The 22,857-nt window shown below is 32.1% G+C and overlaps 1 protein-coding gene across 3 annotated transcripts; it reads left to right on the top strand.

Annotated features, from left to right (window-relative positions):
• Positions 1–16,301: 16,301 nt before the first annotated feature.
• On the top strand, positions 16,302–18,316 carry LOC107895316 (uncharacterized). Of its 3 annotated transcripts, none has more exons than XM_016820629.2 (4): positions 16,302–17,015; positions 17,249–17,366; positions 17,484–17,724; positions 17,937–18,316. In XM_016820629.2, exons 1-3 carry the CDS (start codon positions 16,414–16,416, stop codon positions 17,697–17,699), a joined length of 936 nt encoding a protein of 311 aa, XP_016676118.1. In that variant the 5' UTR covers positions 16,302–16,413; the 3' UTR covers positions 17,700–17,724; positions 17,937–18,316. The 3 variants fall into 3 exon arrangements, with proteins under 3 accessions (XP_016676118.1, XP_016676116.1, XP_016676117.1); XM_016820628.2 differs by having other exon boundaries at positions 16,303–17,015; positions 17,815–18,316; XM_016820627.2 differs by having other exon boundaries at positions 17,484–18,316.
• The last annotated feature ends 4,541 nt before the right edge of the window (positions 18,317–22,857 follow it).

Below are 22,857 nucleotides of genomic sequence, written 5' to 3'. Positions count from 1 at the left end.
CTTAAATATTTATAAAAATATTTATAGCTCAGTTTATAGAAACAAGGTCTCGATACCTCATTTTAGGTCAAGTGATAAAATTTGGATACCTCATTAGAAAACTTAAATTCCCAATTCAAATTTATAGAATCAATGAGATTACAATATCCAAATTTATAGCTCAGTTTATAGAAACAAGGTCTCGATACCTCATTAGAAAACTTAAATTGCCAATTCAAAATCTTTCTAAAATCACATTTGACTCATAAAAACTAAATAATAAAATTTATGAGCTTACTCGTCGAATTTGGTGGCCTTGAACCACTGTTTCCAACACCACTGAAAATCAGGCTATTACAACTCTCCCCCTATTGGGAAATTTCGTCCATAAACTTGTTACCTGAGAATAAATTTGGATATTATAATCTCATTGATTCTTCGGTTCCCCAAGTAGCTTCCTCTGAACCATGTTAATGCCACAAGACTTTTACCAATGGTAATCGTTTATTCCACAACTCTTTAACCTCCCGAGCTAAAATTCTCACTGGTTATTCCGAATATGTCATGTTTGGCTATAACTCAATCTCACTATAAGGAATCACATGTGAAGGATCAAATCTGTACGGTCTCAGCATCGATACGTGGAACGCGTTATGAATTTTCTCAAGTTCAGGAGGCAAAGCTATTCTATAAGCTACAAGGCCGATTTTTTTGACAATTTCATACGGTCCAATAAATCTTGGACTCAGCTTCCCTTTCCTATTGAACCGTAACACTTTCTTTTATGGAGAGACTTTTAAGAATACCCGAACACTAATAACAAATTCTATATCTCTTCTTTTCAAATTTGCATACGATTTCTGACGATCAGAAGCAGCTTTCAAACTGTCCCGGATAATCCAAACTTTATCCTTAGTCTCTCGGATCAAGTCAACTCCTAGTAGTTTGGATTCACTTAATTGAGACAAATACAATAGTGTCTTACATTTCCTCCTATAAAGAGCTTCAAACGGTGATATTTTTATATTGGATTGATAACTGTTGTTCTATGAAAATTCAGCTAAAGGTAAATATCTTTCCCAGCTACCTCCAAATTCGAGTATACAACACCTTAACATATCTTTCAGAATCTGAATCACTTGTTCTGATTGTCCGTTAGTTTGAGGATGAAATGCTTTGCTGAAATTTTGCTTTGTACCTAGAGCCTCTTGCAATTTACTCCAGAATCTCGATGTAAATCTCGAATCTCGGTCTGAAATAATGGATATTGGAACCCTGTGTAACCTCAGTCTCAGATATATATAATTCCGCTAATTTCTCAAGTGTAAAGTCTGTTTTGACTGGAATAAAATATGTCGATTTAGTCAATTAATCAATAATAACTAAGATCAAATCTTTCTTTCTCGGAGTTATAGGTAAACCAGACAAAAAATCCATTGTGACATGTTCCCACTTCCATTCAAAAATCATAACAGGTTGTAATAAACCAATTGGTAACTGATGTTCTGCTTTCACCTGCTGAAATATCAAAATTTAGCTACAAATTTACAGATTTTCGTTTCATACCTGGCCACCAATACATTCGTTTCGAATCACAATACATCTTCGTAATACCCGGATGAATAGAATACGTGCTACTATGAGCTTTAGAAAGAATGTCATTCTTCAAATCCAAATTATGCGGAACGCAAATTCTATTGCGATAATGTAATAAACTACTATCATCAACATTATACTTTGAACTCAAATTGTTCTGAACCATCTGTCGTTTTAACACCAATTTTGGACTATCATCTTGCAATTCTCGAATTCGTTGAAGAAACAGAGGTTTCGTTCTCAACTCTGCTAATACAAAACCATCTTCATTAAGAGTTAAGCGTTCAACGCTTGAAGTGCAAATAATGACGACTTTCGACTAAGTGCATCCAAAACTACATTAGCCTTTCCCGGGTGGTAGTCAATAACCAAATCATAATCTTTCAGTAATTCCAACCATCGTCTCTGTCTCAAATTCAATTCTTTGTCTCAAATTCAATTCTTTCTCTGTCATCAAATACTTTAAACTTTTGTAATTTGTAAACATGTAACATTTCTCGCCGTATAAATGATGTCTCCCAATCTTAAAAGCGAATACGATTATATTCAACTAAAGATCATGAGTAGGATAATTCTTCTCGTGCGAATTTAATTATCTTGAAGCATAGGCTACTACCTTTCCTACCTGCATCAGCACACAACCTAAACCATTGAGAGACGCATCATTATAAATAACATACGCACGCCAGATTCTGGCTGAGTCAAAATTAGAGCTTCCATCAATATTTTCTTAAGCTAATCAAAACTCTGCTGACACTTATCGGACCAAACAAATTCAACATTTTTTGTAATAATCGGGTCAACGGCGAAGCAATAATCAAAATTTTTTTGACAAAGCGTCAGTAATAACCTGCTAAACCCAGAAAAATTTGTATTTTTGAAACATTTTTCGGTGTTTTCCAATTTACCACAGCAGAAACTTTACTCGGATCAACTTGAATCCCATTAGTTGATGCTTCGTGACCCAAAAAATCCAACTTCTCAGAGCCAGAATTTACATTTGAACACTTTGCATACAACTATTTTTCTCTCAAAGTCTGTAGTACAATCCTCAATTGTTGTGCATACTCGAATTTCATCTTGGAATAGATTAGTATATCATCAATAAACATAACCACGAACCTATCCAAATAAGGTTGAAAAATATGATTCATTAAATCCATAAAAGTAGCAGGGGCATTAGTCAAACCAAATGGTATTTCCAAAAACTCATAATGATCGTATCGAGTTCTGAAAGCAGTCTTTGGCACATCACATTCTTTAACCTTCAATTGATAATACTCGAATCTGAGGTCTACCTTCGAGAACACTGCGACACTTTTCAATTGATCAAACAAATTATCTATACGTGGCAAAGAATATTTATTTTTAATTATGACATTGTTCAACTGTCTGTAGTCTATGCACAATCTCAAAGAATTGTCTTTCTTTTTCACAAATAAAACATGTGCACCTTAGGGACACATGCTCGGTCTGATAAACCCTTGATCTAATAACTCTTACAACTGTGCCTTTAATTGCTTTAATTCAGCTGGTGCCATACGGTATGATGTTACTAATATCAGAGCAGTTCTAGGAATCACATCAATTACAAACTCAACTTCACGATCAGGTGGTAAACCCAGTAATTCTTTAGGAAATACATCAGCAAACTCACTAACAACCGGTAACTGATCTAATTTCGATTATGAATCTTGGGTATCAAGGATGTATGCTAAAAATGGTTAATTACCTTTTCGCATCAATCTCTGAGTAGAAAAAGCTGAAATGATTCTGACAATATCTTTCGGATTCTCTGACTCAACTGAAATCATCTCTCCTGTCTGACATTTCAAATCTATCCATTTTTTTCTACAATTTACCACAGCATTATGCAAAGATAACCAATCAATTCCAAGAATAACATCAAATTCCCGAAAGGGTAGCAACATCAAATCAGCAGGGAATTCATAGCCTTTCACTTTCAGTGGACAATTACGACACACTACATTAACTATCACACTTTAACCTAATAGATTAGTAACTTGAATATCATAATCAATAGATTCAACAAGCAACTTCTTTTCTGTTACTGATGTAATGCAAATATAAGAATGAGTTGACCCAAGGTCAATCAATACATACACAGTAACATCAAAGAGATAGAATGTACCAGTAATCACATCTGGAGCAGTGGCTTCCTCTCTAGCTCAAATGGCATAAGTACATGTAGGTGTTCTAGCCTTTGACCAAGTAGCAGTATCTTTCATACCCGAACGAGCATTCCTAGTGGCACTATTTTGGCCTAAACGTTTACTTCTCTGAGAAGTAGCCAATTGTTTTTCTTTCTACTCTTCGTCCTCTTTTTGCAATTGAGGATAATTTTTGATAAAATTATCAGTTTCACTACATTTATAACAAGCCTCCACTTTACTTCTATCACTCGTCAGAGTGATATTTCCTACAATATCTGCATTTAGGCTAAAGAGCATTTTGCACACTACTTACACTAACAGCGGGTCTAGTAGATACCCCGTAATCATGTTGAATCGTCTTGTTTTTATTCAAACATTCATGCGTTGAGGTAGCTTGACTGAAATCATCTTTAGTCTTTTTCGCCAATGATATTGAAAATGATTTAGAAGAACCTCTTTTATAAGATTCTCAATTTTTCCAATCTCGTTATGTTTTAGGTTATACACCTCTTCTATCTCCCGTGCACGACCAGACAACAACAAATTCTTGTATTTCATTGCCTCCAATCATCATTTGGATTTCATCATTCAACCCTTCTTTAAACCGAATGACATTTCTTCTTCGATTGGCACAATTTCTCGAGCATATTTACTAATATACAAATTCTTTCTCATACTCAGCTACTGATTTATTTTCTTAACGCAACTCAAGAAATTCTCTCCTTCGGTACTACAGCCACTGTTGTTGACCACCAGTTATATGCTTCATCTTTCAATAATGAAATGACACATCTAAGATAATCATCAGGAGAACAAACCATTTCTTCAAAAATTCTTATTGTATTTTGAAACTAATACTCAACTTTAACTGGATCATCTTCTAACCTACCTCGAAATTCTTCAGCTCCACACTTTCTGAGTTTCTCAATCAGAGTATGTTTATTAGATTCAATCACTAGAAGAGGTGGAGGTGCAACCAGAGGCACTACAGATGGTAAAGTAGGGGGTGAAGGTTGTTGAGCCAGATTTCTTTCCTGCATAAATTCTCTGAACCACTGGTTCATATACCTAAAGAACATATTTTTAAGTTCTTGTTCTGGACCCGAAGGGATTGGGACATTACTACTCATCCCATGTTCAGAAGTCGATGGTCTACTATTAACCTCATCATGGTCAGCACGTTCAAATCTGTTTGACATCTTTACAATGTATAAGAAAACAAAGGTTAGATCAGATCATACACATTACACTATCACAGATTTATATAGCATGTATTTCTAGACATTTTACACACTACGTTCATTCCGAGAATCAGCTAAACCTTAGCTCTAATACCACTAAATGTAACACCCCTAACCCTTATCCGTTGCTGTAATAGGGTTACAGAGTGTTACCAAACTTTTCAGATCAAATACGAACATTTCATATCATTTAACATATATATCAGAAACTAACCATAACCACTCATATTGTCCCTTATATGAGCCCTTAAGGCCCAAAATACATATTTGAAATAAATCGAGACTAAATCGGGAACCTAGAAAATTTTTCAAAAAATATCAAAAATTTTCAAAAGAGTAGGAGACACATGCCCATGTGGCCAGGCCGTGTGGCTCACACAGTCAAGAGAAACGCCCGTGTCTCAGGCCGTCTAGGCATTCAAAATTGAGATACACGGCCGTGTCCCAGCCCGTGTCTAAATTAAGGTACTTACTAACTTAGGTCACACGGCCAAGACACACGCCCTTGTGCTAGGCCATGTGTCATACACGGTTGAGACATACGCCCGTGTCTCTACCCGTGTGGATGAAAAGAGGCCATTCCAAGGTCACATTTCTTACCCATTTTGATTTCAACCTAAACATAACATTTTAACAAACCAATAAATCGCAAACCAGAAATCAAAACAAACTAAAATCATGTTTTAAACATAACATAACATCATATATAGACCCAAATACCTAAACTTACCTATTTAATCTATTTTACTAGTCTACTAAAATTAACCACAAATTGAATACAATAAACCTATATCATTTACATCAACATCACCAATGTGTCCCATTTCCAATCCAACATATATATAAGCAAAATTATAATTATTAATATATACACAAGACAAACTTTGATTAAATCCACGCAAACCCTATACATGCCATATAAACCGTATTGAACGTACAAAAACTACCAGAATAGGCTGGATAGTGTGACTTGATGTGCTGATCCGATCTTCCGACCTCCCGAAAATCTACAAAGAGATTAAACCACACAAGTAAGCTTAATGAAGCTTAGTAAGTTCGATGGCATAAAAATAAATCTTTCCGAACCTACTATAACACATTAATTAAATAAATTCATGCAATGTAAACTCCCTGCCAATCACAACTTCAATCGATGAATACACTTATTTTAAGTTAATACCAATAACAAACAATATGTCTTTTAATTTCAATTACATAGTCACTTACCAAATCTTCCTAAATCGGAGAACGGCTTACGGATAAGAGTACATCGTTTTCAGAAGCCCGAAGGCTGAACAAAAGCTCATGAGACTAAATAGAAACCCATAAGGGTTGAACGGAAGCTCGTAAGAGCTAAACGGAAACCCATAAGGGTTAATCAAAAGCTCAATAGAGCTTAACAAAAACTCATATGAGTTAAACAGAAGCTCGTGAGAGCTAAACGAAAAGTAAAACTTGAAATTTTCCACTAGCATGCATATGCAAATTGATGGGCAAACCAAGAGAGTAAATGTTTTGTTGGAAACATATCTTTGACACTATATGCATGCCACACAAAAGGACTGGCCTAAGTTGTTGGATGTGACCCAATTTTCTTAGAACTTGTAGTGGAGTGGGGCTACGAATCATAGTCCATTCGAGATTTTGATGAGGCAACAACCACTCACATCCAATGCTGTCGTGAACAGTTATACATGACCGAACCTACTAGCTTATTGATTTGGTAAAGATTGGCAAGAGGAAAATGACTTAGCCAAGGCTTGCCTACACAAGGCAAGTAATCGCAATAAGAAGTGAGCTGATTAAAATCGTAGATATGTACAATTTCAAGTTGGTGGCTCAGTCCTTGCTAAATTGCACTTGTTTTGTGTCACACTTGCTTGCACAAGATCCTTGTGCAACGGTATGAGGGACCTTTCAGAGTTATAAAAAGGGTAGGCAAGCTAGCTTACAAACTGGAGTTGTCAGTAAAACTCAAGGTCCATTTGATATTCCATGTCAGTATGCTTAATCCTTTCCATAAGGATCAGGAGGATCCAAATCGAGGCAAGTTCAAACAAGTGCTAATGGGGGTAAAGGTATCCTATAATTGTGAAGTTGAATGTATTTTGGTAGATTGAGTGATTTAATGGAAGTATTATAGGTCAAGGCATGAGTACCTTGTTTGATGGAAATGACTTCCCGACAATGAGGCTAGTTGGAAATCAACTAAGACTTTATGGCAATTCCATTTTGATGACGTAACAAGGGCGTCGAGAGAACAAATGAGGGAGAATGTCACAGGCCACACAAAAGACCCCGCAATGGATGTGCACATTTTAGACCCTTTTTGTTCCCTTGGGTTATTTGGTCCAACAAGACTGGTCCATTGCTTGGAAGAGACTCGAGGCCTATCTACTTGAATCTTGGTTAAGATGTAAACAAACTAGTAAATTGTATTTTTACCATAATGATTATTGAAAATTCTAAAGGATTAAGATGTATAGAGATTAAATTCCTTAAGACTCTCTTATTGTAGATGTGAACTAATTTCAGCCATTGATGTAATTTGATCTGTACAATTGGATTTAGGAGAGCTCAACTATAAATAGAACCCTTGTCACACCCATAACCCGTATCCGTCGTCGAAATAGGGTTACGGAGCATTACCAAATAAACGTAACCTAAATCAATCATTTCAAAACATTACAATAAACATAACATAATCCAACATTAAACATGCATATCGTCCTTTATTCAAGCCTTCGAGGTCTTAAAATCACTTTAGAAATGATTCGGGGCTAAATATAGAACATTTGAAAATTTTAGGAAAAATTTAGAAAAATTCAACTACAAGAGTCACACAGCCGAGTGGCCAGGCCATGTGACTCACACGACTGAGACACACACTTGTGTCCCAGGCCGTGTAACATTTGAAATAGGGACACACGGTCATGTCTCAGCCCGTGTCTGTGCCTGTGTAAGTCTTTAACTTGGGTCACACGGCCAAGCCACATGCTCGTGTGCTAGGCCGTTTAACTGTCGAAATTGCCTCACACGCCCGTGTGCTAGGCTGTATTTTAGCTGACTTGTTCCCTAAGCACTCAACAGACGACACATGGCCATGTTGCCTAGCCGTGCGTCTCATACGGTCGTGTCGTACGCCCGTGTGTCTGGCCGTGTGGACCTAAAATGTACCTTAAACAACAAATTTTTCATTCCCTACTTGTTTGGGCATTAATCAATTTAAAAACCGATCATTTAACCTATCCAAAATACGATCAAACATACTTTAAATATGCCAAAACAATCATCTTAGGTGCCTAACCAATGTACCCTCATTAGTACCATATTTATATCTTCAAAACCTATCAACGATGCATCATTCAAATCAAAGTTTAAAACATACTAAAATCACTAAATTTAGCCTAGCTTATAATCACCAAAAACATCAAGCTTAAATTCGCATACACCCAACAAGCCTTGGTTCAAAACAACATGCCAAATTAAGGTTTCAAACACAAACATATGTTATATATATACCAAACTAGCATTATATTTAAACTCAATTACATACCATAAACCAAATTCACTAACAACCAAACACATCCTAGGTACATGCCATTACAAAAGGTAAACGTCACCACATTTGAGGTCGGGATTGTTGTTGGATGCTGAGTCGGCAATCAAAAGAGAAGTACCTAACCTGCGCATGAAAAATAAAACCATATGTTGAGTAAAACTCAATGATATTTCTATAATCTGAACAATTAAAGACATAAAAATACAAGAATGCATAATTTGAATTATATGAACATACTATTGTCTAAACTTACAATTATCGTATACCATCATTTCAAATTCATGCATTTTACCATAACATTTCATAATATACTCAATTTTCACATTCTATCATATTTGATTTGTTTAACAAATATCTCAATTCACATCACTTGCTATATAAATAACTTTCCATATATCAATCCACATTTCATTTAAACAATTACATTATCCATTCCATATTCAATTTATGAGTACATGACTCATATATTTCATTTGTTCACAACATATTTCACATTTCATTTTCAATCTACCATCTCATTTCCATTTCACATATCATGCCACTTCAATATTAATTATAGAACTTTATTATTATTTATTTACCCCTATTAACACGACTCAGACTGGGACTGATATATAGATCCAACCAACATGTGCCTCATCAGATAAATCAAAAGTAATATTAATGCCCAACGCTATATAAATTGACACCCAGTGTCTTATCGGTTAAACCGAAGCAAATTAGCACCCTGTGTCTCATCGACTTGAAGTCGAAGAAATCTTTGAACTCTTCCTATCCTATGGCATGCCATCTTTATTCGATTTAGCCCCAAACAGTTAATAGGGTTCCATATCACTTACAAATACAACCAATATTAAATTCTCATATTTGTACAATATCATATTCAAACATATATTCATATCAATTTTCAAATATTCAATACATTCATAACATATACCAAATTAATCCAATTCAATCAAATATGAATTCAGTTCAATTGTAAAGCACCATAACTCTCACCTCCAATGCTTACCATATGAAATAATGCAAAATGCAATATTTTACAACTTAGTTCAGATTAGGGAAACACAAACTGTGAATTCTGAGCTATTGGACGTCGTTTTATCCTTCCCCTTTTTAATTGAGGATTCTAGTACAATGTTAGCTACCAATACAACACAATTCAATTTCACATTGAATATTTCAATTTTTACACAATATTTGCTTAAATTTCACTTTAGTCCTTAAACCGAGACTAATTTTTAATCTTCACATTAAATTCTATATTTTCATACTCATTACACTTTAAACTAAATTTAACTCTCTATTTTCAATTATATCCTTAAATTTTGAATTTTTCACAATTTAGTCCCTATTACTCAAAATTTATAATTTGTTCTACAACTTAGTCCTTTTCTATTTCTAACTTAAAAATCTATCAATTTAATCCCTAATCCTAAAACTATTCAACAACAACAACATCTAAAATCTTAATCAATACTAAAATTTTCACATGGGTCGATTAGTACTAAACACCGAGAATCCAAAAATATAAAAATTACAAGAAAAATGACTAAATTAACTAACCAATTGAAGTTTGAAAACTTAAAAACCCTTGGCCATGCATTTCTTTCTCCTTTCTCCCTTTCTTTTCTTTCTCAAAATTTTGCATGCCTTTCTATTTTTATTTCTTTATTCTTTCTTTTATTATTATAACTTTTATTATTTTTATAACCTTTATACATATTAATTTCGTTTTATTAATAATAATATATAACTTATATATATTAAAATATTATATATATAATGCCCCATTAATGTCGTCCACTTTATATTATTTACCACTTTAATCCCTCAACTGATTTTAATATATAATTCAACTTCTACTCTATAGCAATTTAGTCCTTATACTTAACCAAAATCTAATTAACTACACAACTAACTTCAAAAATATTTACAAGTCCGATTTATGAGAACGGAGTCCCGGGAATGTACTTTTTGCACCCCTGACTATAGGGTCGTTGCAACCCTCCCTCTTCATTTGTATTCATTCCATTTTTGAGTTAAAATATACTTTTGAGAGCATTTACTCAAATACTTGGTGTGCTATTCTTTTATTGTTGTTTTTATGTTCAATTTGAGTTCCTTTCTCTTTTAAGTTGCCTCCTTTTTATTTTCAGTGCCTTAGAGAGTTTTCAAAAGAATTCTCACTTTTTGAGAGTTAGGCAAATTTGAAGCAAAGAAGTCGCTTAAGGTCGCGTGGTTTGCCAGACTTAAGTTCTAGTCCCGTGACATTAGGACTATCACAAAGACTTACATTGATAAGGAGACTAGTAGTCATTGCATTCAAAACTATACAGTAGGGGGACCACTTGTGAGTGCAGGCGATGAATTTTGTTTGCTAAAATGCCGAAAGATGGACAAAGGGAAGAAAAAAATGGAAAAAAAAATCTCATATGCATCAGTAGTGGAAAGTCTTATGTTGTAAAGTTTGTACTTGTTCGAATATAGTGTAGATAGTAGGAATGAATGGATCATTAGAGAGTAATAAAATAGGTTATGAGGTATCTTTAAAGAACTAAAGATTACATGCTCACTTATTAGAAATAAGATCATTTAGAGATCATGGGATATTCTATTTTGGATTTTGGTAGATGTCTTGATAGTAGAAGATACATGTTAAATCATGTTTTCGTGATAGTTGGAAGAGCTATTTCTTGAGTAAGTGTCAAACATGCACATATAACTTCCTCCGGTATAAAAGGTGAATGTATATGAAGCATCAATTCATTTTATCACTTGCAATAGTTGATGTAAAAGGACCATTGAGGATTAATTGTAATAATAAATTTGTCTAGTTATGTTGAAGGAACAAAAGAAACTGGTTAAAATCAAAACATATTGACATTGAATTTCTTGTTGTGAAGAAATGAGTTTAGAGTTTTTAGGTGCTAATAAATCATATTAGCAAGCTCAATGATTATGGGTCTGCAAAACTATGCGATGAGCCATTTTAGTGGTAGATTGTTGTTTTATTTATACTTTTGTTATGTTTACATTTTTTTTTATAGACTAAGGTTTTATGTGATTATTGAATACTCTTCATAATAAAGACGTGGATTTTCTAAGTTCCAAAAAGAAAAAAGGTATGGAGTTTCTATTGTAATTTTACAATTGGAAATAAGCATACACAATTTATGTTATTAATTTTATCAATATTATGACCATTTGATGGGAATATTTATTACCAAAATCACTTTAATCCTATATTATAAAATTGATGGACTGGATTGAACTAAGATATTTGAATTATTGTTGCAAAAGTTTAGGAGCTAGGTACACTAAACTGCTAGCTATGTAGAATTTTAGAAATATAGGGGGTCCAAGAGGAAAATTCTTACTAATTTTTTTTTATTATTTAGTGGACATAGATATAATTGTACATGAGTTACTAATCTAATAACGTATTTGTAGAAAACATCGTTCAATTTGGTATGATTTTTTTTAAAAAAAATATTTTATTTCATATTGCAACAATCCAAGCGGCCACATAATCACACTGCATTACCAATATTTGTAAAAAAACATGAGAAACAAGTCTGTAATCAGTGTGATATTAAATAAATATAAATATCTGGAAAAGTTTTAAAATAAAATCATTTTTTATTCTTTAAAAATATTATATAATATTCAAAAGAATAATGCATAAATAAAAACAAAATTGGGCGAAATTCCAAATCTCTATCTAATATTTTATAAGATGTTATTAGAAAAGAAAAGCTGAATAAAGTAAATGTAATAATGGAGAATTATGACATTACGATAGGAAAATGGGACATTTTAGCCGAAATAATGGAAATATGGTACTAAATAGAAAAAAAGGAAATTGGCCGCTGCTCGCGCTATCAAATTTGTTGACATTCAACAAAACACATGGTAATAAAGTAATCTGGCCCTAACCAATTTTTTAATTTAAAAACTAACAAAATAGTGGAGTAACTGCTCACTCAAATCTACAGTTTATTAGGGTGTCTCAATAAAATAACTATTATTTTGATTTTTAATTCATACTGAATAAAATATTATATTCACAATTACTTCTTTCTTTTATTCTCTAAAATCATCTCAAATAATATTAAAATTAAATAATAAATAATTTTATCAAACAAAACATAATTATATTTAATAATAATTAATAGTATTTTTTTTAATAAAAACCTTAATACTACCATCACCATTTTCCGACTATTAAGAATAAAATTCACCTTTCCTTATTTGTACCCCCCCCCCCAATCATAATTTGTTGTCGTAGAAGATGGAAAATGTATGGGAAACTCGATCCCCTGAATAGGCGAGTCTTTTACACATATTTTCTGCTTTTCTCTTTATTTATTTACTTTCCAATTTCTGTAGTAATGGTGGATTTAGATATATATGATAGAACCGAACTATTATGTCATATCATTAAAAACAAAATTATATATAAAAGTATACATGAATTTATTGTTGAAGATTACTCGTAAGGTTTTGATCTTCTAAGAAAATAATTTTTCATTTTATATAATTCTCTTATAAGGATAGAAAAAAATATAAGATATATATCTATTTCTTGTGGACCACTACCTCTTTTTAAAATAATTGATTATTAAATTAATTTTGGGTATTTATAATTTAGCCTCTCATTAAATTATAAATACAAATTATGGTACTTACACATTATTTTCATAACACTTTAATACCTATGACACTTATAACATAATTGGTTACTTAATTTTGTACTACACTTTATAATAGCATTATACATTATACATTTGTGTCCATAATTGAGAATTTTAATCCAATAATCTCCCACTTGGGCAACATATGTTTCTTGATAAATGTATAACCTTATGAGCGCAAAATTTGCTATCATATAACATGTATTCTATAACAATCTCGTCCATCAACTATTTTCATATAAGATCAAAGCAATCTTTGTCATATTAATCATGACTAAACTCATCAATGGGTATATATACAAATATAGTCAAATGACATAGATCAATTATGAATGCGTAGCATGGAAATTACAAGCAATGTAAACCAAGCATGCTTATTTCCAACTAGTTCTCCTTAAATGTAAGTGAAGTCAGTATCAAATAAAATAAATACTTCATTTCTGATAAGAAAATAACCAAATAAATAAATGTCTGAAAACAAACATAAAGTAAATGAAATACAAACTCCCACTAAATCATGATATCCTTAAATAATATAACACCCATATGAGCAGTGTACTCATAAAAGACTTTGGGTGGTAAACCTTTCATGAGCAGATGCGCTATCATGGAGTTTGTCCCAATGTGTTCTATGAATATTTAATCATTTTGCACTCTCTCTTTCACAACTAGGAATTTTATATCAATATGCTTTGACTTAGATGAGCTCCCGTTGTTATTGGAATACAGCATCGCTGACTTATTGTCACAAAATAATTTGAGTTATCTTTCTACATTCTCCAAAATGCGCAGCCCAGTGACAGTTCCACAGCCGTATTCCATTATTTGTTGCCTCATAGTATGCTTCAAACTCTGCTACCATAGTGAAAGAAGATACAAGTGTTTGTTTGACTCCTTTTTAGGATATAAGTCCTCCAGTTAACAAGTAAATATAGCCTGATGTAGATTTCTTACTATCTTGGCACCCAATGAAATCAGAATCGGAATGCCCTATAACCTCCAAATGATCTAACCTCTTATAAGTGAGCATGTAATCTTTTATTATTTGAATATACCTTGTAATCCTCTTGGTTGCTATCCAATGGTCCATACCAAGGTTGCTTAAATATCTGCCTAACATCCCAACAATGTGCGCAATATCCGGACACGTACATACTTGGACATACATTAGACTCCCAACAACTAATGCATAAGGAATCTTTTACAATTCCTGAATTTTAAGGTTACTTTTAGGGTATTGAGTAAGATTAATTTGTTTCCTTTAGAAATAGGGGTGTCACTTGGTCTACAACCTTACATGTATGGGCATAACTAGGAGGGTTGGTAAGGGCAGGGTCTCCAACCTCCCTAAAATAGAAAATTTTTCATTTATTCCCTTTAAAATTTTTAAAATTTTAAATTAATAAAGGTAAAATTGCACTTTACCCCCTTAAAATGATAAAAATTTGATTTATTTTTTTTAAATTATAAAGGTATAGGGTACTAAAATAGTGAAATTATATTTTTACTATCATAAAAATTACAATTTAATTTCGATTCTCCTACAAAATATTTCTGGCTTCGCTCCTGCTTGCATGCCAAACCTTTTAAGTACTTTATCGATATAGCTCTTTTGTGGCAATCTAAGATTATCCCAAAATTGATCTCGATGCATCTAAATTCCTAAAATAAAATAGGTGTCCCCAACATCTTTCATCTCAAAATGCTTAGATAAAAACATCTTGATTTCGTGCAATAAGTCTATATCATTAGTGGTAAGCAAAATGTCATCGACATATAGAATTAAGAATATTTATTTAATCTCATTAAATTTGTGATACACACAATCATCAACAATATTCATCTCAAACCGAAGGACACAATTACTTTATGAAACTTGATAATAGGAAAAAACACAATGCAGCCAACGAAAAAGCAGAAATAACATAGTGTGATAATAGGAGTAAATTAGTGTTGTCGAGAAAGTTGGGGTCTTCTGCACAAAGCTTAGCCAAAAATTTCATTCAAAGTTGACATGAGAAGTAAATGTTGATGGGATTCCAAAATGGATGTGAGTTATGTATGTATGTATGTATGTTCAATATAAATGCTTTTATACATGTAAAAGATCAAATTTCTATTCATAAATATCAAATACATATAGTTTAAGAAAAAAAAAATCCGGATAGAGTTTTAAAGCACAGTATGTCCCTTCCTCTCATTCACACTTTGGGTTGGGCTTATTAGATTAAGATATTGTGGAAATCCCCTCAGCTTTTTCTACTTTCTTTGTTCCCACTTGAATCTACACCCACTATCACATGGAATCCAAAGCCAACAGGTGCTTGCAAATTCAGAACTTTCATTTTGTTTTTCCTGTTGAAATTCAGATGTTCTGAATTCAGGGCTCTTCATGATGGAATCCACTGGCAAACACAGACCTGAAAACCAACCTGGTAAAAGAAACAATGCATGGTTTCTTTCATTCAATCCGAAAGGATTGTAAAAACCTCATTTTACGTTCATCAGAGTCCAACAACTCACCCAAATGTTTCATGGACTAGTAATTCACCAATGGTGCCAAGTAACCAGTTGAAAACTGTACATAATACCTATTCTTATTTGTGTTAGTGCTCTTGATCTTGGATTCTATTCGCAAGCACCACTACATTACAAAATATATAATTCTAAAGGACCAACTCAGGGCGGATGCAAATGCAAATGAACCAAAGCAAGGATCATGGATCACTTCTGATCAACGATCTAATATCCCATTCTTTGTGCATCTTTGAACTACAGTTTCCACATTGAATCACGTAATAACAATGGAGACAAGTAAAGCAAATTTTTAAAGACTGAAATTGCGGAGTAAGGCAAAATAAGCACTGGTTTCTTTCAGGCAATGGGCCTTTCCAAATTTCTCAAACAAAACTAATAACGAAAGCAAATAAATATTGAGCTTATAAAACCCAGCTTCGGCTTTTTCAGTCAACGGGTCGGTTTAAGGCTTGGGCTTAATGGTCCAGCTTTGGTTCCCTAATGAAACCCAAGTTTCCCCCATTTTGATTTGAGCATTTCCTATGTCCTCTGTGTAAAAAACCTCTTCCCATGGCATCGTATGCAAAAACCCCATTTCTTCGTCGAACCTTAAAACCCTTCCAAAACCCCTCCTTTTCCATTTCCAAATGTCTCTCTTTAAAACTTTATTACTTTCTAACCAAGCCAAAGTTGTCTTCAAAACCCAGAACCCTCTTCACAAAACCTTCCTTCATTCACCGTCCTTCATAATCAGAAGAACCCTTAGTTCCTCTCCCCAGGAACCAATCAAGAAGCCACTTTCTCTGCTATTTGAAGAAGCGGTTGGTTTAACTGAAAAGGCTGGCGGAAACGAAAGCGAATACCAAGAAGAAAAGAATGGGATAATGAGCGAATTAAGGGAATTGGAGAGAGAAGTTAGGGCGTTGAAAGAAAACCCAAAGTCAAAAGTGCAAAAGGAAGAGAAAGAGAAAAAACCCAAGAAGAAAGTTATCAACTTGGTTGAGTTGTTTGGTGGTGAAAAGATGGTGGAAAAACGCAGGAGAGAATCGGGGGAGGCGACAGTTCTGAAGGACCTTTCGCCGTTTGTTAAGGCTTTCGCTAGCCATTTGTATTCAAAAGGCTATTTTAACAACGCTAATTTTTTGGTAGACAACAAGTTGGATTTTAGTTACTTTGATAGTAAATATGGCAGAGATTTTATAAAGTCTGCTGCTTACAAGTTTGGTAAAGATCATCAAGAGATTGCACAGTAAGAACATGTTTTTCCCTCTTCTCTTTCATGTTGTTCTGTAAAATTGTTTTAGAGATTTTGCCATTTGATTCAAGTATTGCAAAGCTTGACATTCATGATTTTTGCATATCATTTAGCAAACAAAGAGAAAAAACACTTTATTTTCACATCTTTAGGGGGATCCTACACTGAATAACTTTCTTTTTTGCTTATTATTAAACAACAAAACATTAAAATTTTCGTATGTTCAGGTGGTTGTCAAGCAAAAACTTGAAAACAGTGGCGCTTTTTGGTTGCCCTTCTCTTGATAAAAATAATGTCTTTGCTGCTAAGTGGTTGCGCAAAATCTTTAAAATTCAAGAAGACACTGTAAGCCAATATTTCAATAATTCGAACAGTTAAAACCTCTGTTATATGTTAAGTTGTTAACTATAAATATTCTAATGTTGTTTGTTTGTTTGTTTCTTTTGTCTGGGATCTCTTCAGGTATGCAGTCAATGCATGTTAAAAGATTCATGCCGGCATGCTAATAAGGATGTGTGGGGAATTGCTGCCAGGAATTTGCTTCTGGTGCATGTAATGAAGGTTATCATTGTGTATAATTTAGACCAAGTGCCTCCAAAGCTCACAGTTCCAGACGAAGTACGGGATTCAGCCAACAAATTGCTGGAGGAGGTTATAAAGCTTAGTCGAACCACATGACCAGGCTTCTAAAATGTTCCTACAGGTACTTAGCGCGAATTCTGCTTTAACTTCTTCACTATCATTTTGGCTGTTTCTATTGAAATGTGTGGATAAAATATTGGTGGTGGCGTAGGTTGTCTCATCAGTAGACAAGCACACCTCATTACCTCTGCTGCTTTTGCAATCTCATCATTGATTTTAATCTCACAATTATCATAATCAATCTCATTGCCCACCGGATGGATCCTAAATCAGATTTGCATTGCTGATGAATACATATGATTCAATTCAATATATGTTATCTGGAAATCAAAAAAGGAAGTTCCGGCGTAGGAAATAACAATAGTAAAGCAACTGGAAACTTCTTTTATCCAAGTGACCAGTAGAAGGATAGCTTTTCTCATTGAGTAAACTTATGCTTGTGGGGGTTCTCCAATGGATTTGGGGTGATGAGAGTAGTGGAGTTGTTCCACTGTTTCTTTATTATAATTATTTGCAATTCAAAACGTTGGATTGTATCTATGGAAATTTGTTAGAACTTTAATATCTTTGCCTGTGGTACTTGAACGCATTAACTTTCATAAAATATTTGTATTTGTTCTAGATTTCAAATATATGAAAAAGTTTTTCATAGAGTAGTTGTCTAGATTTCAAATACATGATGATAATTGGGGTATGTATGAACTTAGTGTTTTAACCATCTGCAATACTATTCTCAAAGTTGTCTTTACATCAGATCAAAATTTTACACATGGAGTTAAATTATCCATCTGCAGAACTTTTGCTTTATTAATTCAATTAATACATATATACCCATTGCACTGCGACAACCAGCAGGGAGGATTGCGGAAGGGAGGTATTTATGATTGCTTAGGTTCTTAATGAAGATGACATTCACAGTCAAAACGCTGGACAACCTTCCAAGAGGAATAAGAACGCAAAGTATACATGCACTGATATGTAGTAATATCAAAGAGGATTTGAACCCTGAGCTTACTTCAGTTTAGAGGTAGCATTCAGCAGACTTAAAACTTCAAACCCCTTTCCCTAACTCCAGGCTAGGGCCTCTTTAGTAGGAAAATAGAAAAGAAAGAAATGGTTTAACTGCCTAGCTAACTAATTAAGAAATTCCATTAAAAACCGTTGTTTATATTCCAGCCCCTCCCAATTTTCATGGATGTTTGATCTATTATTCTTCAGCATTTAATGGTTCTTTTGAATTTTGAGATGATCGTGACCTTTGTCTTCACCAACCATTCCTCTTTGTCTTGAAACAAGACATTTCCAACATAAACTCCAATTGTTATACCAATAATGTATCCCACCACAGCAATAACCAATACCCAATCCACATTTCTCAGCATGGAATGGTTTTTCCTGCCTATATCAGAACTCATGGGGCAATGGTATCCCACGTAGCCCTAGGTTGTTTTCATACCTGGATGCTGGAAATGTAGTAAGTTGTCCAGATGAAGGAATAGGACCAGTGAGGTTATTATTTGAGTAAGAAATGAGATTAGCCCCGATGATCCTGGAAGCCTGCCTTGAAGAGAATGATAAGAGAGGTTAAGCAAGCAAACTTGCAAACCCTCAAAAGGTATCGGGAATAGCTCCAGTTAATCTGTTGTGTGACAAATCTAAAACATGGAAATCAGACATGAAACCGAGGCTGTCGGGAATGGTGCCAGAAAGATGATTGAAAGAAAGATCCAAAAAGACAATGGTGCCATTGCTTGAAATTTTGCAGAACCATGATGAGATCATCCATATGCAAACATTTGGCTAATTAGAGCAGCATCAGTGAAGTTGAGCATAGTGACATTTCCATGTGAAGAACATGAACATGGAGTTAAAAGATTCTTATCTCCGCTCATTGAGGATAAGCAGCTACAGATTTTTTGCTTGAAAATCTACAGTCCCATCACTTCATTGCTACCACAGGGTAAAGTTATTGCTTAGGGAGATTAGAATGAAGAAGCTGAAGAGATATGCATGCACTGGCTCTGGAATTCCTAGAGTTTCTCTTTTTCATTATGGAAGGCCCTGTTCTTATTTATAGTTACGAAAGTTATGATTGTTTTGCAGTGTTGCTAGGAAATTTCACATCTTGAAATGTGTTACATCCATTGGACTGTAACATCATATTAAGAACAGTTGAAAACGAACCGAAATTGCTGAAAACAAAAATCTTCTTGATTACTAAGATAATGCGTCTGATCGCAGATTAGCAAGGTAATTCAAGTCAAATGATCCTAATTTCTGAAAATCCCTTCTTTTTTCTGTGTTTTTGTTTCGGATGGAAACAACTTATCTTTTGAATCATTCAAATTATATATTTTAGAATGATTCATGTTTCTAGCAACATTCAAAATAACTTATATTTTGAACAAACAAATCAAAAAAATTCTACTCTTTAATTCAAACAGGTTTCCACTACTATGGTGGCAACAATCTCACTGCATCAAGGTTTTGTTCATATTTATGGCTAAGGATATCCAAGTTTTGTGTCAGGATTTTCTTTTATCGATGAGGAAACAATGATGGCTTGCTTTCTCCCATCATAGCCTTTTGGGGCAATGTCTTGTGCGAGATAAAGGTCTTTGTCTACGTTTTTCTGATTTTTTTTATAAAAATGACCTGAATTTTTTTTCTTATGTACAAAAATGACTCACTTTGAAAATTATGTTGAATAGTAAATTCGGTGACACCATTTTTTTTAAAAAAAATACATTTTTTTATGTTGTCGTTACCATTAGCAGCATCGGATTGAAATATATTTATGTAAAACGTTCAGGGACTTGATGTAGTAATTACCCTTTTAGATTGGATGAAAAAAAGGATGGGTCATTCTTCCCGCGGCACCAATTAAATGATTTTAAACTTTTGATCTATTTGTATGTTAGGTCTATCCTCTTTTGAACTTAAATTTAAATAGCCCTTAAAAATATAAAAATAACAAAAATAAACCCTTTCAAATTTTATTTAAAAAAATAATAAACTTAAAAAATATATAAAATTCTTATTTAAATTACCCAAACATATCCCTTAAGAGTTTTACTCAAGTAAAAAACTCTTACTTAAAACTTGAGGAAAATTTTTGAGAGAGATATTTAGGTAATTTAAATAAGAAATTTATATAGTTTTTTAAGTTTATTGTTTTTAGAAATAATAATAAAATTTAAAAATAGTTTATTTTTGTTATTTTTTATATTTTTAAGGGTTATTTAAATTTAAATTTTCAAAAGGGGATAGACCTTGATTGGTGTTGTCAAAGGCAACGTCGATACCTAAAAAAATTATATATTTTTCAAACTAGAGGTGGTGGTGCCAATAGCAATTACGTTAACGATATTTACTGTTCAAAAAGGGTTATTTATGTACATAATTTTTAGAGTTATTTTTATAAATAATCAAAAGTTTTGAATTTTTTTTTATAAAAAAGCCACATTTCTCAATTTGTATTCTTGATAATATGGGATATCAATTCTCCTTTTACTTGCAACCATTTATTGTCTTATGACGATAAAAAAATGGTTTAATTCAACTTTAATATGAATTTAGCTATGAAATGGTTTATTTTAATATAAAGACAATAAACAATATTGTTGAATGAGAGCTATATTAAATAATTATTTCTAATTAAAAACTTAATATGAAAATTAAAATATTTTAACAATAAATGTAATATTTTATTTTATCTATATCTTTTCTAAAAATCTAAAATGACTTGGAATTATATCTATCTAATATTATATTTAAAACCTACAATTCACTTAATTCAACATCAGTCTAGTTGATAAATTATTAAAATATCTCTTTTTTATAAAATAATAAATATTAATTTAGAGATATTTTCGTATTTTTATATTTTAATATAAAATTTATGAAATAATCAGATTTAAACTCAATATAACAATCTTTTTAAAATTTCAATTTTATCATTTTAATCAATATTTTATTATCGTTATCTTTATAAATATATTTTTTCACTTAGGTTGTGAATGTGTCGTAAGGTAATCTCACCCTTATTTAATTTAAATATATCAAATAAAGTTGTAAATTAGCAGTAATATAGCCCGCATAGCGGCTTTGTCCTCTAATATATTATGTTTAATTAGAAAGAAAATATTTTATGTCAAAAAAATATGAAAATTTTTGGTATATTGTCAGCAGAATTTGTAGACTCTAAAAGAGGGTCAGCGAGTGTTTATAAGACTAATAAAATACTTAAAAAATAAATGTTTTAAGAAAAAAATATACACGTGGTAATTTTTTAAAGATGTTTGTGGAATAAAATAAGTATACTTCTCATGTACCAAATATTGACTCAAAAAATATTTTCTTCTAAAATTTATTCATCAATGACCATAAGCGAAGTGATAAAGAATTTGTAAATAAATATTATTAGACATGTGTTTGATCTTTGGAAGTGTGATTTTTTATTTTTTTATTTAAAGATTATATAAAAGTATGAAAATAAAAAAAATATTTTTTTATAGAACAACAATATTAGTTATTATTTAAAAGATAGGGTATATTAGTTTTTTTTCTAATCAAAAATTTTATAATAAGTAAATAAATTAAAATTTATTAAATAATAATTATAAAATAAATGTTTAATATAAAAATTTTGTTATTATATAGTTTTGTTCTAATAATTTTAATTTTTAAAACTCAAACAAAAGAGATGAATAAACAATACTAATCATGTTTTGATTTATTTATTTGAAATAAAATGAGTTTATCTAAAAAAATTATTTCATATTTTAATTATTACTTCATTTATGACTTAATTAATAATTAAATTATTTTTAAATATAATTTTTACTCATATTGTAAGTGTGACATAATTTAATATTTTATAAATGATAATTATTTAATACATAATTTATAAATATATATTATTAATTTTAATTATAACAGATTTTATACCCTCAACTCATTTATATAATAAAAAGATTCTACAAATTAATCATAATACAATTTCAAAATAAAGATTTAGATTATGAAAAAAAAAGCAGAAAAAGATTTAGATTGATTCTCTTAAGAAAATATATAATAAATGTAATATATCCTTCCAAAATGGGTATAACTTTTATAAAAATATAGGCTAATATATTAAAAATTCCCTTTTTAAAATTATTATTTTTATGGTTAAATAAGTTCTTAACCTATC

Source organism: Gossypium hirsutum, chromosome A13 (genome assembly GCF_007990345.1).
Source record: "Gossypium hirsutum isolate 1008001.06 chromosome A13, Gossypium_hirsutum_v2.1, whole genome shotgun sequence".
Lineage (NCBI taxonomy): Eukaryota > Viridiplantae > Streptophyta > Magnoliopsida > Malvales > Malvaceae > Gossypium > Gossypium hirsutum.
The sequence above is the reverse complement of the archived record's forward strand: the minus strand, read 5'-3'. Positions and strand labels throughout refer to the sequence as shown.

What these genes read in the sequence shown, in the direction of transcription:
- LOC107895316 (XM_016820629.2), top strand. Translation starts at nt 16,414, where the DNA reads ATGTCTCTCTTTAAAACTTTATTACTTTCTAACCAAGCCAAAGTTGTC. An exon ending in GATCATCAAGAGATTGCACA is followed by an intron (nt 17,016 to 17,248) that starts GTAAGAACATGT and finishes TCGTATGTTCAG; the next exon opens with GTGGTTGTCAAGCAAAAACT. An exon ending in TTAAAATTCAAGAAGACACT is followed by an intron (nt 17,367 to 17,483) that starts GTAAGCCAATAT and finishes GGATCTCTTCAG; the next exon opens with GTATGCAGTCAATGCATGTT.